Below are 18,671 nucleotides of genomic sequence, written 5' to 3'. Positions count from 1 at the left end.
AAACACTCCACAGCCTCTTTTTTTTTTTTTTTTTTTTGAGATTTTACACTCTGTTTGGGGGGGGAAAACACTCCACAGCCTCTCCTCTCCTGGAATGTTGCTGTTTTTTTTTAAAGCCTTTCATAGAGAATCCATCTTCAGTGACTGAGAGCCTCATTTATTAATAGCAACTGCTCAGCTGAAGCTTGAATTTCAATATCTTAACCAGAATATTTGGATAATATTTATCTAAAACACATAACTAAATTGCTGCAGGATTTGTTTGTATGTAAGGCTCTGGTGTTACAGCCACGGAAGACGTACTTAGTAGTTTTGCCTTTTTTTTTGTTGTTTTTCTTTTGCACAAACTTAAGTTATTTTCTTACTGACATCTTGAAGACAGAGTGACTGTAACTGCTTATTTTGTGAACCAAAATGTGACGGAGCTCTTTGTATTTAAAGATGAGAAGGTTCTGTTTTATTTTTAGGGTTTCTGGTTGTGGCGTAACTTTTTCTTCCTGCTGCCAAATTGACTCGGTGGACATGCTGACATGTATTAAAGGATGAAAACCATCCAGACCCAAGTCATTATTCCTCCTGCTTTTGGGTAGAATTTAGATCTCTGTGGCAAATAATTTCTGCTCTAGCAGTGGTTTGCAGATAAACTCAATTTTAGAGGAATTTTTGACTTATACAGCAAAAGTTTGAGCTTTATATGCAATTTCTTTTTTTTTTTTGTCATTTTCTGCAGTTTCTAAATTTTTTGTGTTTTACAAACTGCAGCATTTAGGATCAGAAACAAAAGATCTAACAGATCAATTTATTTTAAAAACACTAACAACATACATAAACTTGAATCCCACATATTTCCACGAAACATGTCGGAAACGCATTCAGCCCGCTCGCTGCTAACGGGTTTCGTTCATTCTCAGGGAAATGGATAAATCCAGAGCGCCGGCCCGGAGGTTCCGTTTCAGCTGCAAAAACAGTTAAAACTCCTCCAAGAACTGTTCGATCTTTTCCAGACACAGGCCTCGACAGGAAAACAGTCACATGAATGTCGAGTAAAAAAACAAACAAAAAAAAGAAATGGACAGCTCTTCGTCAGTGGTTGGCTCCAAACCCATCTGCGTCCTCCAGGCTGTCGGCCTCCACCTCGATGGATACCACATGGTGACCGGGGATCATGGCCAGGCCCAGGACTCTGGGTTCACCCTGGGAGAAAGTGTCTGAGAGCAGAAAACCCACATAAAACCAGGACTCAGTTCCATCAAAGCAGGAAAAACGGCTACGATCAGGTAAGTGGTTTGCCAAGCTTGACTGAGGAGAAGTAAAAACTAATGTTTAATTTTCAACATCATATTTCCTCATCCCATATTAATGAGTTTGCTTGAAAATGTAGAAATAGGAGATGATGACATAAAATATTAATAAGGCAGCTGTTTTAGGGTTTTTTTATGGCATAATCAGCCTTCATAGTTATTTTGTCTTTATACTGTGCAGCATTCAGTCGTGTTCTCCCACCAAAAAAAAAAGAGCAGACATTTCTTTTTAAAGTATTTACATACACTTTTAAGAGCTACTATTCATGTAAATTTGTGGTCCATATCTAGAAGTTTAAGTTTGAAGCAGGAAAACCTCAAAATCCCAAAGCAAATTGTATAAGTTAAAGATTAACTTCACAGAAAACAATAGAATTTCAGCAAGAAATTTAATTTCTGCCATTTCTCATTATTTTTTGGTAGAATTTGATCAAGTTCACCTTAATAATTAATGTTTAGAACCAATCCAGTTAAGTGAATCATTTAAGACACCTTACCAAAACAAAATATATATATAAAATAAAAAGAAAGGAGACATAAATAAATAAATAATAATTCAGTGTTTCCCTCCTTCTCCTTTCCTACCTGAGGATTTGAGGAACTCCTGAGCCGAGCCCAGGATCACATTGCAGTCCCGATCTGTGCAGAGAAAGAGACCCACCAGTGTCCGTCCGTCTGTCATGCGGATCCTCATGTTCTTGTTTAGGAGCCCCTCAAGTTTCTGTCTGGCCTGGGAAGAGGAGGACACTTCACGTTGCTCCTGGAGGAGACAAAGGAAAAACTGATTCAGATGATTCTGTGTGAAATCATTTCCCCCTACTGTGATTAAAACACAAATAATTTGTATATCATAACTATGACATATCTTGTAACAATAAATCAAAAATAAATTATGCTATCCCATTATTACAAGACACTATACTATAATGATAGTATCTCACAATCATAAAGAAAAGCTAGTATTGTGTATTTTCAACTTAAATATCTAATAATTGTGGGATACTAACTTGCACCACTGACAAAGCTTCCCATAATTACAACCCTGTGTCTCACAATAAAGTAGTAAATTAGAAACATGATAGTATGTCATAATTATGCATTAGTGTCTTTTTTTTTTTGCCGTATTCATAACTAGTAGATAGCATCGAATGATTCAGGCAGAATCTCATAATACGAGTTTCTAATGACTTTGCTACCTGCTGTGAAGACACACATAGTAGTTTTATCGTAAGTAAGGCTTATATGTCTCATTTATGGTGTACAAAATATACTTCTTCCATCACAGTTTCAGAAAAGGGCATTAATCTAATAATTAACAAAAACAAATCAGATCTCTTCAGTGTTTACATTCAGCAGGAACAGCTCACAATCAGAAATACTTTACAGGAATCATTATGACATATAGAACTTGGTGTATTTTGCTGCTGGACAGTTTAAATAAATCTAAACATAGAAAAATATAACTGAGAACACAAAAGCTAACCTGTTAGCCACAAGCTAACGTTTAGCTTCACCTCAAGCCTTCATAAAGCTACATTTATTTAATATAAAAGCTTTATTCTACCATTTGTCATACTGGCATCAGACAAAATAACTGTTGAATATTAAAGAAAATATTACAGCTGTACATACATGTGCCGAAGGACCATTTTCCTCAATCATTGTGTCCAATTTTCCTTCTGCTGTTGCTTAGGGAGCAACTCTGGGGGCGGACAAGCGGAACCGGAAATCGTAGCAGCGCTTAGTATTTTTAAAAAAAAGGGTTTTTCAGATTAAAGTTTACAAGTTCGGTTTTTATGACCGTGTGGCAGGCAATAAAATCTTCAAAAACAATTCCACACTTTTCCAGACTCTTAAAGCAAATACCTCCGCTCTAAAAAACGGGGCTCATCGTCACACCTGGCTGGTTGACAGGAAATAAAGCTTTGTCAGGAGAGCTGCCAGCTGAAACAATAACATGGATTTTCTTTTGGATTTACTCACAGGGAAGTCAAATAAAACCATCACTGTCATTCAGACAGGGAAAACAAGAGGGCTCAAATGAGGAAGTCATTTACTGTCGTTTCTTAATAATAATTGTATACATACATAATTCAAAAAGGTTGATACTAAAGTTCAATTCTTGTTTTAATTAAAAATATATTTGGTTAGTATTTAGTAATTTTCATGTTTTTTCCACATGGTGAGTCCATACCAGTACAGGAAGATTATTGTTTGAATTTATAATTAAGAATAAAACTTATTAATGAATATACAAATTAATTAGATTTTTTTGTATGTATTTTAGAAATCAGGGCTATTGATTTATTAAAGCAAATCTCTTAGATTTCTTTACAAAAATAAAACGGTGTGATAAATATCCCTTTTTAAGAGGTTCCTCTAGGGGGCGTACTAATGCCACTAACACAAGTTAACAGCGCTCTGGACCCATATTGAAACGTCCAACTGAGTCAGAATGGAGATGGACAAGTTCGTTTTTAAAACCCCCGACATTTTTTTTTCTTCAGAGTACTAGGCTAAATCAAATCAAATCAAATCAAATCAAATTTTAGCAACAAGGCATTTTAAAGTGCTTTACATCATAACAAACACAGGCTAAAAAAAAACAATAAATAAATAAAAAAAAACACTGTAAATGTACAAATAAAACTCTGACAAATATTACAAATAAATAACTTTTGTTAAAGTTAGACCACTAAGTCCTCACTGCTTGATTCTGCACTGTTTGCACACAAAAGCTGACAACAAGTAGAGGAGTGTTTTGTTTAAATATTATAGTGTTGCTGAAATGAGTTATGATGACAATTAGATTATTATTTATTCTGTTTTGAAAAAATATTCCTTAAGTTTAAAGCCATTTCAATCCATAAACATTGCTTTCTTCCCGAAAAACACTATTTAACCTCAGTTATATGAAAGAAACAACATAAAAAGCAAAAATCATTTTTGACAAACACAACAAATATTAGTTTGTTTTGAAGTCTTTTTTTGTTAATATTGTCAAAGTCTGACATGTAATCAAATCAGGTTAGTAAAGAGTGACAGAATTATTTTTATTTACCAAATGCCAGAATTATAGGGGGAAAAAATCAGAATATTTTACTACTCTGTTTAAATTTAAAAATTTACATACACAATTACTGTTTGCCAGTGATGATCTCGTGACATTGTAAGCTTCTGATGGAATAATTCACACCATTTGAGTTCAAAAGAAGAACATTTTGTGAATTCTAATCAGCTTTTGATACAAAAAAAATATCAACAGACATCAGGAAGAGAATTATGGTCCTTATCAAGTCTGGTTGGTCATTGCCTACCAGTTCTAGATGTCTGAAGGTGCCATGTTACTCTGCTATTAACTACAAATATATGTACAAACAGGAGGGAAATTTCCAGCCATCAGGTTGTGCGTCATGGATTTATAAACATGTTTTAACATGAAATGCATCAACCCCAGAATAAAAGGAAGATATCTTGTAAAAATACTGAGTGAAAGTATTATTATCCACAAGGAAATGAGTCATGTAACTGCATGGGCTAAAAGGCCAAGCAGAGAGGAAGAATCCATTATTCCAAAAGCAACATAAATATAATTTAAAAAAACAACAACACACAGTTTACAAATGGACTCAAGTACAAATACCTTTATATATGGAGAGTTGTCAATTTTTCTAATGACGCTGAAAGTGAAATGTGTCGACTGTGAAGGCGTGGCAGCGTCATTGTATGGGGAGTTTTGCTGCTGATATCTATTTTTGCTGGTGCACAAAGCAGATGGCATGATGGGTAACAAGCATCGCATGGAAATATGGCAGCAGCATTTCGAGATGTTAACTTGGAAGTTAAAGCCTGGGCACAAACAGGTCTTTTGAATTGAAAGCCAAATAATTCCAAAGTAGCTTAAGAACACTACAGTTCATAAAGCCCTGATTTCAGAAATTTGGAAAATTTGTGTGCAGAGCTGAGAAGGTGCACGAGCGAGGCGGCCCACAAACCTGACCCACTTACAACGGTTCTGACAGCAGGAATGGGCCTAAATTTGAACACCTAAAATCATCAAGCCAAGTCCTACTGTTTAATATTACCAAATACTAAGGGAAGCTATGAAAGTTCTTTAAAGAAAATAAGAAAAAATTATCTAAAAATGTAATAGTTTCCGTTATAATTATCACGCCGATACTGTCCCCTGTCTATTGTAGAAATGAGAATGGAAACACACCAAAAGCAAAATCTATAAATCAAGTAAAGCACAGATTTAACCTCTTCTAAATCTCTTTAAAGACTTGACAAGAAAAAAAAAAAATCACAACCAAAACTAACAAACTGGCTATAATTTGGAAGAACTCCTTTTTACGTAAACCTTCGTTGAGAGTGGGACTTGCCTCACCCGAAACGAATTCAGGTAGTAATGGACTCTTCTCTGAGCTCCTGCTCTGACTTGCTCTGCCTTGGCTGTTATTTAAGCTGTTTCAGCTCGCGGGGCCGCCCAGGTTCAGACAGCCAGCTCTGAGCGCGGCACAGGAGCTGGTGTCTTCCTCTGTGTCACACTGCATAAAATCTGGGTTAGCTGGAGCACAGCACCCAGGGGAGGCACTTTCTCTCTCTTATCCCTGACACGTCTTCCTGCCAAACGGACACGGGAGGCTTTGGGGAAGGAGGAGGAGGAGGGAGGCTACTGGGTAATCTCGGCACAGCAGTCCAAATTCTGTCTGTGAAGGAGGTAGGGGTGGAGGGTGGGGGTTCCTGGCTGGCTTCAACCTCCCCTTTTCATCTTGCAGTCACACAGTGAGACACACGCACAGTTATGACTGCAGATAATGTGGGTTGAGGGCGTACAAGCTGCACAATAAATGAGGTCGTCTCGCCAGCCTTTCAGTCTGGCACCCGCTGACACCTCGGTGGCCAGGGCCTCAGAGTGTGAGGCAGCGGGGAGGGGGTGAGGGTGGGCTCCAGACACACAATCTTCCTCGTCGCACATACTCCGCTCTACCCAGTGTCTCTCGCCGTGCACCGTCTCTCGCCGCCTTGGCAGATGTTGGGTTTGGATCGGGGCACTGAAAAATTCCTCCTCTCTCATTCGCAGGAGCCGAGCCGAGCCGGAGCGGCTCAGGCACCTGTTGCAGCAGACGAGGCGGAAGTGATCAGCGGGTTGTCTTCTGGGTGTCGGCGCCTCAGCAGCTGACCTGGGAAGAGGAGTGAAGGATGCGAAAAAGGTCATAGATGGGGTCACCGCCTCGGCGTTGTTTTACTTGTTTAAATGAAATGGCTTCTTTTGTTTTTATGAAATGTAAATTGCGTGACCCTAAGGTGACCTTTGAGGCGTCCCACTGCTGTGATTTTTGTCATGTGTTATGGAACGATGTGATGAGGTCTGGCCCAAACATTCACCTGGAAACAAACACATAATTAGTTCAAATTCAGGAAAGATCTCCTGTAGCCGCCTGTATTACAACAAATTTTAAGAAGCCTCTGACTGAAGACACTCAGTTATTGTTTCTCAGGTTTTTTCTTCTACTTTTTTTTCTTTAAAAAAAAAACAGAAAAAGCCTCATAGTTTTAAATTCTCATCTTTGTGTTTTTAGCAGGAGATCATCATTTACAAGGGGTGTACTAACCCTATTTAAATGTACACCACACTTTTCAGATATTTCTTTGTAAGCATTTTTTTTTGTAAGAAATTTTCCATGTAATTCCCTTCTTTGTGTTGGTCTCATAAAATCTCAGTAAAACCCAATGCTTCACGCTTCATGTAACTTGAAGAGGTTAAAGAGACGTTTAACATCCAAATATGTTTTTTTTTTCATGCTGACTGTACTTGAGTGCACAAAGGCGGTCAAAAATAACAATTTAGTACAAAAAACAAAAGAAAAAAAAAGAAAGTGCCCTGAGCGGCGGCAGCAGCAGTCGCCGCCACTGAGGGGGGCTGTCTGGGGAGGGATTCCCATGGCCTTACTGCCATCCAGCTGACACATCCCGCTGCTAATGAGCGCTCAGATTTACAGCTCAGAAACCATCTCTGCGCCTGTTTCAAACCTCTGCACGACGTCCACTCTCACGTTTTAGCGCTCTGCCACGCTCACTGCGGCCGTGTGTCGGAGTGGAAACATAGTTTTGCATTTCACCAAAACACTTCAATCCCCACCACAAGTAGTTAATTTTTAAGCAATACAATCTGATGTAAGGCTGGGCATGGCTGCGGCAGATTTTTTTTCCCAACCCCCCCGTCCCCCTCATCCCCCCTTTCTCTCTCTCTCCCGCCCCCCTTTCTCTCTCTCTCTCTAGCTCTGGATCCCTCCCCAGCACTCACTCACAGACTCGTGAGCGCGCACACGCACAAACACCGCTGCTCCAAAATATATTTTATTATATCCAGCGGTGGTAGGGGGGCTCAGGAGAATATACTTGATATATTTGTGTCGGGCTCTGCATTGCAGACAGTGTGTGTGATCTTGGCAGTGACACTGACAGATCCGGATTCGTGACTGATCCGGACTTGGGAGAGAGAAAGAGAGGGAGAAAAATTGGAGGGGGGGGGGCAGACCGAGAAGAAACAAACAAGTAACAATGTAACTTACATGCACTCACACACCCCTTTTTTCCTTGTAACAATGTGTACGTTTTTAACGAGGGAGGGGGGCGCGCACAGGGAGAGAGACGGAGAGAGAGAGACAGAGAAAAAGGGAGGGGGTGCGTTCTGAAATAATATAGTCAGCCATTTTTTATGTAAGGGGATTTTTTTCTTATTGGGGGGGTTGTTAAAAAATAAATATAAGAGGGCGGCCATCTTTGTTGCTCTGCCTTAGTGTAAAATATTCCAAAACGCCCCCCTACTTTTCTCCCGTGCCGATTTGAATATTAAATATATAACACTCCATCCGCTGCAAGAATTACAGCTTCGTTGTTTTGTGTTTTATTTTTTTTTAAACACTGAACACAAGGACGGAGCCGCCAATGACAGCAGGAATATAATAATGTCCTCTCCTCTCCGCTCCTGCGAGGAAGACGAGGGCATGGTGGTTAATTCCGAGGGAGGAGATTTTGATGAAGAAGACGACGAGGACGACGGAGAGCTGGACGAGAACGCAAGCGACATAAACTCGCCGGCGGCGCCTCGGGAAACTGCAACACCACCAGCCGCGCCAGGTACGATAGACTAGCTGCTAAAACGAAAAAGAAGAAGAAGAAGAAAGGGAGGAAAAAAACAGGCGGACAGGTCGCGGTCGGGAACGCGCGAAAAACATCACACGAAATAATAAAACTCACTTTAATGGCTTAAGATTGTTGTTTTTTTTTTTATTTAATTACAGAAGTAGCCTTGCTATCTGAGCTATCTCTATCCATGTCCTGGACTGTACAGTAGAGTAGCTCGGGTGCGCGCGCACACAAAAAACGCAACACGAAATAGTTTGCAGAACCTAAATGTGAATTGGGTGCCATGTTTGCAGCTAAATATAAAGTAGAAGGGATGACAAACCCCCGGTTCGCTCCCTCCACTTCCTCCTTCTCACCTCTTCACCTCCCTGCAAAGTTTAGCCAAACTCGCCACAGCGAGCCCGCAGAGCCATCCTCCAGAAAGTTGCAGTTAAATCCCCCCACCCCACCTCTTTGCTGTGACAGCAGCTCCCTGACATGACAGGGGGACACATGCAAATGAAGACGCCGGGCAACCGCAGGGTAATAAGGTCGCCCCGAAGGTGTAGAAAAGCTGCTTCAAAAACAAAACAAACATGGACTCCCCCGCCGGAGGCTACATGTATTTGATACCCGAGGAGCTGGTTTCGCAGTGCAGTCAAACGAGGCAGAAACTATGCCCCACAGTATTTGTGTCGTCTCGTCCTCTGACATACAGGTCGAAACGAGGCTTTCTTGTAAATGCCTGTCCAATTCTGTTTAACACAACTTAATGGCGACTTTATTAGACGTTAGATTGAACGACAGTGTGGCTTTAGCTTCTGTGATTGACTAGCTGAACGTGATTATTCTGGAAGTTTCTCCTGGCAGTGAACTTGCACTTTGCACTGAACGTGAACTAACGGTCGGCTGGCCAGCCTGTAACGGTAAAGGGAACAAAGATACATATTTGCTTTAAATAATTAATTAAGGTGAGCTAATTGTTAAACTCCGTATGAAAATGTATTATATTATTTGTATTAACACGTTATTGGATGTTAAAAAAAAGAGAGCAAATGTTGCCGTTTTGGCAAGCTCGGATGGTTCTAATTTCATGAATGAACATAACGGAGCAGTCCTCCATTGCTTTGTCTTTATCGCCGCGGAACCGTGCCAGACGGATAAATGAGTGTTTGTGTCGAGGACTTTAACCCACTGGCGACCTCTCTCAGCGGCCACAGCGGTGGTCTCGGTCCCCTCTTCTCCACCACCGCTACCCCCAGATCTCCATTGGGAATTGCAGGAGTCGTTCCAGTTCATTGCACTGGTGGGCCTCTGTGAATCACCGAGCCCTGCGTGCGTGCAGCGGCCGCCCCCCGGCGTTTCGTCGGCGGACCGCACTATTGCACGGCTAGGCGGGAATCACGGAGGCTCCGGAGTGAGGAGGAGGTGGAGGGAAGCTGTTGTTGCTGCTGCGCACCAACAAAGGCGGGCACACAATAAAATCTGACGGACCTAGCTTATCAAGCAGCCAGTATTTTGGCTGCGCTTTAACGCTTTGCTTGTTTCTTTTTTAAATAGAGGCAGCTATCTCCACTTGCCTATCTGTGGCTCTCCTCCCTGCATAAACCCAGGTCAGATTGCAGGTTAAATGGTAAAACTGAGTGGTAGAACGGTCAGACATTTTCACATAATTTATTCATTGAAAGGGAAAGATATTTATTTAGTCCCACCCTGTCTTCACAGTTTAAAAATGATGATAATTTTCTTCTTTTAAAAGTTTTATGGTTTTTCAGATTTTGTCAGATTTTCTTTTTACCAATCAAATTTTATAAGTAAAACAAACACCAAACAGTATCTTGCAAAAGTAACTTTTTTTTTTTTACACTTTGTCATGTTACAACCACAAACTTCAATATTTTTAATAGGATTTCATGTGGCAGACCACCATAAAGTATTGCATAGACCTTTTGCTGCAATTCCACCCGCAGATCCTCTGCCAGCTTTTGCACATATAGACTGAATCTTTTATCGTTCTTCTTTCCAATATAGCCCAAGCTCAGTCAGAAAGTATTGGTGAACCACAGTCAGTCTTGGCCCAGATCCTCTTTTGCATTCAACTGAGTTATTCTATCACATTAATATAATTTGATTTAAATCATTATAGTTATTGCACTCCTGAAAGGTGAACCTCCACCCAGTCTCTTTTCTTTTTGCAGACTACCAAAAAATAGCTGTTCAATAAAGGTCAGATATGCCTGCTTAATAATTAGTTGACTTCTCCAGGAAGTTGGAGATTTACTCAAAAGTTTTTGAAAACCATGTATGCTTTTTCTCTCACTTTACAATTTTGCACTAGTTTATGTTCTTTTAGCTATGTCAGTAAAATATATTTAATTTTGTGGTTATAACCTGACTATCATCACAAGGCTCTGTCGGTAATTAATAAATGTATTTTCATAAACCAATAATCCCTGACTTGTAGCATCTGGTACCAGCTGTCAGGTCTCCTTGGAGCTCCCCAATTGGACTAATTCACCAATTGTCACCGTTCAGATAAGGTCAAAGGTCACTGAGACCTCTGCAGCTTTATCATTCAGTCTTTTGTTGGAGGCAATTATTATCAGCAGGGATTAGTCGGTTTACTGGGAAGCGTTTTGACAAGATTATTTAGCTCAGTTTGTTAGCCGTTGTTCATTTCTGCGCTCTCTTGAACCCAGACGAAGACCCGGAGATATCGGACCGAGAGGTCCCATGCAAGAAGAAAGGCCGACCCAAGAAGAAGAAGGACACAAAGAAGAAAGAGAAAGAGGGGAAACCTGCCAAAACAAAGAAACGCAAGAAGATTGTAAGTTTAATGGGTTACATGTGTGGGTTTTGTCACTATTCACTGTTCCAACTTTTAAAAAAAATCCCATCTGCCTCTCAGGACAGCGATGTAGAGAGAATCTCAGACAGAGAAAGAGACTATGGTGAGAACTCAGACAGCATCGCCAGCGATTATGGCTCTGGCGAGAAAAAGAAAAAGAAGAAACACAAAGAAAGGAAGGAGAAGAAAACCAAGAAAAAGAAAAAAGATGACGGGGACCGAGACAGTAGCCAGGAGGAAACAACGAAAGTAAAGATCCCCGATTTACTTCTCTTGCACAGTAGTAGTAAACGGTCTTGGTAAAAAAAAAAAAATAATTTTTTTTTGTTCGATTGGTGGTTTCCTCTCAGCAGCCGATAGAGCAGAAAACGTCTTCCCAGCTGGCAAAGGAGTGGGGCCTGGAGGATGTTGATCATACCTTCACAGAAGACGACTACAGGGAACTCACAAATTACAAAGCCTTCAGCCAGTTTATGAGGTATGGATTCTTGTCTGCTTGCTGAGGATTAACATTGAGCTTGTGGTTGCTAGTGTGGGCGACATCAAGACCGGCTACGGCGCTTTGAGTGAGTTATACTTGGTGTGCTTTCTCAGTTATGTTGGTTGAACCATTAAAATGCTTAAACCTCAACACCTCTTGCTCCAGCTGTTAGTCCTAAAAAGTCCCAAACATTCTTGAAAACGCTATTGCAAATTCTTGCCCGAATCAGTATTTACATATTCAACAGTTTAACAATGATGAGTTACAAAGATTTCCTTCAATCTTACATTGAATCTTCAGCTCTATTTTAAGCAAAGAAAGACTCAGAAAGCTGATCGGTTCCATTCTTTTGAAGGCTAATGCCCTTGTATTGTATTGCCTTAATTTTTAAGACACAAAAAATAAGACATTGTCTCCCTTGTGGTGAATAATGAATGCAGTTATTTAACACAGTTGAAACTTCCTGCTAAAAAATAAAACTGTAGCAAAACACACTGTATTTTTTGTTGGTGGAAATTCTAACATTGCTAGCATAGAAGGGGACAAAAAATAAATATAAGACAAATGAATATAAACCTTGATTTGTGCTGCACTGCAATTTAGCCTTTGCAGTGCAGCACAGCTAGCTACGGCAGGAAGTTATAAACCATTTGTTAAAAATATGGCTGAGTCGTGCTACCGTTAGGTTTTGTGTTTCTGTGTTGCAGCGGGTACATTTTTGGCAGTAAAGGCGTAGCTCACCTAATACTTTTCAAGCTAACCTTATGCGTGACATGGAGAAAACAAATGCATGTGAAATTTTATTTAATATATCGTCTTAATTTAACCACTGGATCTACATCTCTCTCTGAAAAAATGTATCTTCCGGTGCACCTGTTAATGGGTAGATTTAGGGTAGGTTGTTAACAGAAACAAGAACAAACTCAAAAATGGCTGCATTAAACAGGAGTTTGGCTATAAACACTCCAAATTATGCAAAGACATTGGAAAACAAAACCAAAAAGATGCCGTTTACTCACTGTGTCTTCTTTAACTACATCAACTAGATATTCTGTGTCCTGCTGTGACCTGATAACTTGCTCTCTCCTTAAGCAGTTTGGAATGAAATTATTAAAAACTTGTCTATGTAGCCAAATGAGGCTACATAGTGAACTTCTGGTAATTGCTCCTGTCTATCTGTTGAACTGTATCAGGCCAGTTTGTTGAGCTTGTGGGGCAGCATTACCAACACTGTGTGAAAAGCACCCTGAGCCTCAGGCTGTGTGGATAGCTCATACCTGTGATGACTCTGACAACGTAAATAAGCTATAGTGCCAAGTTTACGTTGCGGATTCTTGCGGCCTTTGTGATTTGGTTGTCTTGATTTGACCGAGCCAAAGCCGAGTTTGCTGACACAGCGTAAAGCCACACAGTCTGAGGATATGGCTTGAGTTTCTGATGACCGCTTGTCTCGCGACTCCTCCCAGGCCGATGATAGCCAAGAAGAACCCGAAGATCCCCATGTCGAAGATGATGACCATCCTGGGGGCCAAGTGGAGGGAGTTCAGCTCCAACAACCCCTTCAAGGGCAACGCCGCTGCTGTCGCGGCGGCCGCTGCTGCTGCCGCCATCGCTGTCGCCGAGCAGGTCTCTGCAGCGACCACCTCGCCCGAGCCGCTGCCTCAGCCGCCGCCCATTAGAAAGGCCAAGACGAAAGAGGGCAAAGGTCAGCGGTAGCTTTAGATCTTCTCTAGTGTCCGTTTAGTGTTGTTTTTTGTCGCGTAAAGATGAAGGATTCATCTAATTTCTGTACCCACTTTGTTGTTGACACTGTCCACATAGTGGTTGATCAATACATTTCCAGTTCACTTTGGATTTGATCTAATTATCTGTGCAGGTCCAGGATACAAAAAGCGCAGTAAAAGTCCTAGAGTGCCTGACAAGAAGAAAGCCCTATCTAAGGCTAAAAAGATGGCTCCCATCCGTATTAAGCTATTACCAATAGCTGGGAAGAGGAAGAAGAGCTGCTCTGTGAGTCCGATGTTTACATTCTGCTTAGCTGATGGAGATAATTTGCCTTCCTTTTGTGTTACTGGAGCGCTCGCCCCCCTCTCTTTTTCTCTATTCACTCTGTTGCCTGATTATTTTTTCTCCTCTGTCAGAGCGACGACATGGATGAGGAAGAGTCCGAGCAGGAGGACTCCAGTGTTCACAGCTCCTCCGTTCGCTCCGACAGCTCCGGCCGGGTGAAAAAGAACAAGCGGGGACGGCCTGCCAAGAAGAAGAAGAAAGGCAAGAGTGAGCCTGCTTGTTAGATGAATGCCACATAGATTTTTTTTTTTTTTTTTTTACAATTTATCATTTTTACAATTTATAGTGAATTTAGAGTTTGGAGTTTCTGCATCCAAAATATTTGACATTGTAATTCTTACACCAGGGTGTAAAAGTTTTAAATAGTATCGAATTCGAGCATCTAAAATTGAGGCCTTCAAATGTCTTAAATTTATTGAAAAAAAGGTAAGTTGGCCTTAAATACGTTAATCACAGGTCTTACATTTTGTTGTGGTAGGACTATTTAATCTCATATTCTATGTAGTTTTTTTATTTTTCTTGTGAGACTTTTCTGTCATGTTGACTCGCTGGTTGAAGCTACTGGTAACTAGCTGCTAATAAGCCCTTGCTAGCTAAGCAAAGATACATTAGCAGCTATATGAGCAAGAACTATTGGCTCTGATCCCTGCAATGGAAATAGAGAGAGGAAAAAAAACTAACTAGCTAAAAAAAGTTACTACTAAACTGTCTTTTTTGCATCTGTTCTGGTTTAAGTGCAAATTTATCACCAGTTGGCTGGATGACGTTTGTTTTTTCCCAGCCTGTATGAAGCTGCATTTCTATTAAGCAGCAGACTGCAGGCTGGCTACATGAGAAGCCAGCCTGACCGCCTAAACTTCTGTTACTCTATACAAATCATAACACTTTCTTGTTATTGTAATAATTTAGCCATTTGGCTGCTTGTTGAAAGAAGCAGAAACTGCAGTCGTGCATCCTCAGCTTTATTCGTCTTTCCATTGCGTCTTAGCCTTTTTACCAAGTTCTAAATGAGTTCTAGCTGAAAAACAGGCTCACATTCACTGACCTGGTCAGACCTTCAATGGGTACTTTATTCTGTCATCCGCTAACATTTTTCTATGGTCTTTTTTTCTGCTTGCCTGGCAATTTGTGGACAGTTACCTCAGTGTTTTTTTTTTATTTATTTTTTTTTAATGTTCCAGTTAAATGAAGCACTTTTTTCTGTCTTTTGGTTCACGTCTAAACTTTATTAAACCCTTGTTTATGTTAGCACTGATTGAGAAGATGTGACATTTATGACCTGGAGATTTAAAGTTGATTCTCAGGAAGTATTTTTTTTTTATGTCTCATGTTTCTTTTATACATCTACCTTAAAAAGACCATTGGGAAAGAATTAGTTAAAAAATGAATACCTTTCTGGCACATTTTACAAATAAGGTCCGCGTATTTTCATGAATAACTAAAGACACTATTACTGTGTGGATTTTTTTTTTATTTTACATGATAATATTATTGCTTTTGCTTTAAAGACACCTCTTGTCTTTCGTAACATTTTATTCTTTATCTATGTGTATATTTGTTTATTTTGATGTGGTTCTGTTTCCAGTTCCAGGCGAGGAAGAAGGCGACGGCTATGAGACGGATCACCAGGACTACTGTGAGGTGTGCCAGCAGGGCGGAGAGATCATCCTGTGCGACACCTGTCCTCGAGCCTACCACCTCGTGTGCCTCGAGCCTGAGCTGGACAAGGCCCCCGAGGGCAAGTGGAGCTGCCCGCATTGTGTGAGTACGGCCTGCGGAGACAGAGGATCGTCTGCTCGTATTCTCTGGAGCTTTATTCACCGCTAAGCTACATCACTCCTTAACGAATCCTTATTTCTAGTGCTCAGTTTCTACTAGATGCCAAATCAGGGGAGATTAAAATAGAGAAGTCTGCCGCAGCCTTCTTTGGTTCCAAAAGCAAAATTTTCCATGAAGGGCCGTGGATGGCAACAGGTAGTTTTCTCTTGGACGCACTTCTGACTGGATTGTTTGAAAAATATATATATACACATGTACTTTATTTCTTGCAGAAATATGAATACAAAACAATGACTAAATATCTCTTACAGCTTAGATGAAGACCAAAAGTTAACTTAATCTGATGTTACGAGTTCACAAAGTGGTTAAAAAAAATCACTTTACCCAAAGCTCCTGTCTTTACTCCGGACATTTGACAAACAAAAGACATCCTCCCGTTTTGGTGCTAAACTAACTTATACATATTCTAACTGCCCAAAGAAAAACTAAACTGGTAGAACTTGGAGGTGGGGCTGTACAGTGAGGTTAAACTATTCCCATGTGCACCTGCTGCATCGTTTGGTTGCACTCTGAGACACTTGACCAGGGAAACGGGTCGCAGGAGGCAGGCGCTACATGACTCTGTCAGTCCTTTTTCATACGCTGAGCCTCCTGATGGTTTGACATGAAGCGCTGATCTATTTTTCATGAACTCCTCACAGAGTCTCCTGAGTCCGACTCTCTGACACTTCATGTCCCACTCACATTCACACGAAAGAGAACAACGCATCTCAGCTGCAGCTCTGGCTCTTTTTTGCCCTAGAGGCTGAACCCTTTGAGCCTGTCGCTCTCACTTTCCTACTCTCTCTACTGCCAGGTTCAAGTGCAGAGATATAAATGACCCCAATTACCCTTTCTGTCATTTGTTTTTGTTTTTTTTTGTTTTGTTTTTTTGTTCTTCATGCAGGAAAAAGAGGGAATTCAATGGGAGGCGAAAGACGAAGACTTTGAGGATTTCGAAGAGGACAGCGAGGACAGGGTGATATCCGAGGTCAGCATCGGGGTTCCCGCCGGCGCGGAGGAGGAGGAGGACGACCACATGGAGTTCTGTCGGGTGTGCAAGGACGGCGGCGAGCTGTTGTGCTGCGACACGTGCACGTCCTCCTACCACATTCACTGTCTGAACCCCCCGCTGCCCGAGATCCCCAACGGGGAGTGGCTCTGTCCGCGGTGCACGGTCAGTTCACGTCGCACGAATCGCTTTTTAACTCGAGGAAGAACTTTTGAGATTCCACTTTGGACATGTGTCCTCGCTGCAGTGCCCGCCAATCAAAGGGAGGGTCCAGAAGATCCTCCACTGGAGGTGGGGTGAGCCTCCTCCTCCCATTCCCGTCCCGCTGCCCCCGGACGCTCCTCCTGACGCCCCGATGCCGCCGCCCATGAAGGGCAGAGCTGAGAGGGAGTTTTTTGTCAAGCTAACCAGCCAGTCGTACTGGCACTGCACCTGGATCACCGAGCTGCAGGTGGGAACAGTAATAACATTTTGATAACATTTTGTGTTTTTAGTCCCAGACATTTCCATCCCATGTTCCTCCTCCCCCCAAACGCCATTAGCTTTTAGGGGGACCCCTTTGCGTACCTACAGACAACACTGCAAAATATTGAAAGAAACATCAACTTCTAGGATCATGTTTCTGGGTTTTATTGTCTATTGAATAATTAATACGTTCGTTTAACATAAAAACAGCCTCATACATTCTGATTTCATCTGGCTGTGAGTTTTCAGCATGTTTTGCAGCAGTATTCTTCACAGCAAGTCTCCTGGACGGTTCCTTCTGTCTTTTTCTTGTTAGAAACTTGTCCATTTCACATTAGCCATGCAAAGCGAGGAGCAAAGCAGCTTGATAAATTCAGTGAAACTATTTTGTACTTATATTTTATAATAGCAATTGAAAAACAGATTACATTTTCTGATTCAAAAATTCAGATTAAAATGTAGGATTTTTTTTATTGATATATATTTCTATTTTTTTCTCAAGTTTCCTTCCAGCTTTAGGAGGCTCCTTAGTGCCCCCTGGGGGTGTAGCCTAAAACAGCTTTTTAGTCCAAAAAATACATAATATGGCACAAAATAATACCCAAACCCAAAGATGAAGAAGTTGATCTCTGATGAACATAGCAAACATACACTTGAGTTTTGCAAAAGTATTAATACCCTTCGACTCTGTATGAGGAGCGCCAGCAAGTTTCACATTTTTCCATATACTTTAAATCAGATGTAGATTTGAACTTTGACTGGGACATTTTAACATCTACATAGGATTTCAACTACAGAAGAGCAGGGTTGAAACAATTAACAGGATTATCTAATTTACTAATTGATTAATTGTTAACTGGAATATATAATCTCTAAAAGCATGCTTGTTACAGAAAGAACAACAAACTCTGAGCGGCGATTACATCTGGCGTCTTCTTATTACTCGCGTTCGTCTTTCAGCTGGAGATCTTCCACTCGGTGATGTACAGAAACTACCAGAGGAAGACCGACATGGACGAGCCCCCCAGCCTGGACTACGGATCGGGCGCAGAGGACGAGAACGGAGTGGGCAAGAGCGAGAAGAGGCGGGCCAAGGATCCCCACTACGCCCTGCTGGAAGACAAATACTACAAGTACGGCATCAAGCCCGAGTGGATGATGATTCACCGCATCATAAACCACAGGTAGGGTCGACTGCACCTCCGAGAGTGTGTGAGGCGGCTGTGCGAGATGCTGCTCACTGTCCTCCACATGTCCCTCTGCCAGCGTGGATAAAAAGGGGATGTACCACTACCTGGTAAAGTGGAAAGATCTGACCTATGACCAGTGCACCTGGGAGAGAGATGACATGGATATACCCGACTTTGAACTCCACAAGGCCAACTACTGGAGGCACAGGTTGGACTGCACAGACATGCTGAACACACACTGGTTCAGAAGCAAGAAAATACACGAAAGCTGATTTAAAAAGACAAAGGCTTTTTATTTTAAGGGATTAATAAACATATTTATTGTTAACTCTGCCCTATGTCACAAATTGTTCTT

The 18,671-nt window shown here is 41.3% G+C and overlaps 2 protein-coding genes and 1 long non-coding RNA gene across 16 annotated transcripts in view; 1 reads left to right on the top strand and 2 right to left on the bottom strand.

Annotated features, from left to right (window-relative positions):
- Positions 1-26: 26 nt before the first annotated feature.
- On the bottom strand, positions 27-3,040 carry naa38 (N-alpha-acetyltransferase 38, NatC auxiliary subunit). Its single transcript, XM_007551367.2, has 3 exons — positions 2,934-3,040; positions 1,887-2,061; positions 27-1,208 (listed from the first exon to the last, which is right to left on the bottom strand). The coding sequence occupies exons 1-3, from the start codon at positions 2,961-2,963 to the stop codon at positions 1,084-1,086; spliced, it is 330 nt and encodes a 109-aa protein (XP_007551429.1). The 5' UTR covers positions 2,964-3,040; the 3' UTR covers positions 27-1,083.
- A 1,230-nt stretch (positions 3,041-4,270) lies between these two features.
- Positions 4,271-9,934, bottom strand: LOC107836135 (uncharacterized). The gene is made up of 2 exons (XR_001661988.1): positions 8,810-9,934; positions 4,271-6,689 (listed from the first exon to the last, which is right to left on the bottom strand). It is a non-coding gene; the product is annotated as an uncharacterized LOC107836135 (long non-coding RNA).
- The window catches only part of chd3 (chromodomain helicase DNA binding protein 3), a 48,481-nt gene continuing 37,519 nt past the window's right edge, over positions 7,710-18,671 (top strand). For 2 of the 14 annotated variants that reach the window (XM_016671050.1, XM_016671049.1), the window contains exons 1-12: positions 7,711-8,444; positions 11,132-11,259; positions 11,341-11,529; positions 11,631-11,758; positions 13,228-13,466; positions 13,638-13,771; positions 13,903-14,038; positions 15,417-15,592; positions 16,557-16,826; positions 16,909-17,112; positions 18,087-18,310; positions 18,393-18,524. In XM_016671050.1, coding sequence (XP_016526536.1) covers positions 8,273-8,444; positions 11,132-11,259; positions 11,341-11,529; positions 11,631-11,758; positions 13,228-13,466; positions 13,638-13,771; positions 13,903-14,038; positions 15,417-15,592; positions 16,557-16,826; positions 16,909-17,112; positions 18,087-18,310; positions 18,393-18,524 — 2,132 coding nt within the window. In that variant the 5' untranslated portion in view covers positions 7,711-8,272. Of the gene's footprint in view, positions 8,445-9,973; positions 10,046-11,131; positions 11,260-11,340; positions 11,530-11,630; positions 11,759-13,227; positions 13,467-13,637; positions 13,772-13,902; positions 14,039-15,416; positions 15,593-16,556; positions 16,827-16,908; positions 17,113-18,086; positions 18,311-18,392; positions 18,525-18,671 lie in introns of those variants that run through there. The other 12 variants (XM_016671056.1, XM_016671048.1, XM_007551360.2 and 9 more) reach the window with 12 other exon arrangements.

The sequence above is a fragment of the Poecilia formosa genome, unplaced genomic scaffold (assembly GCF_000485575.1).
Source record: "Poecilia formosa unplaced genomic scaffold, Poecilia_formosa-5.1.2 Scaffold41, whole genome shotgun sequence".
NCBI lineage: Eukaryota > Metazoa > Chordata > Actinopteri > Cyprinodontiformes > Poeciliidae > Poecilia > Poecilia formosa.
The sequence above is the reverse complement of the archived record's forward strand: the minus strand, read 5'-3'. Positions and strand labels throughout refer to the sequence as shown.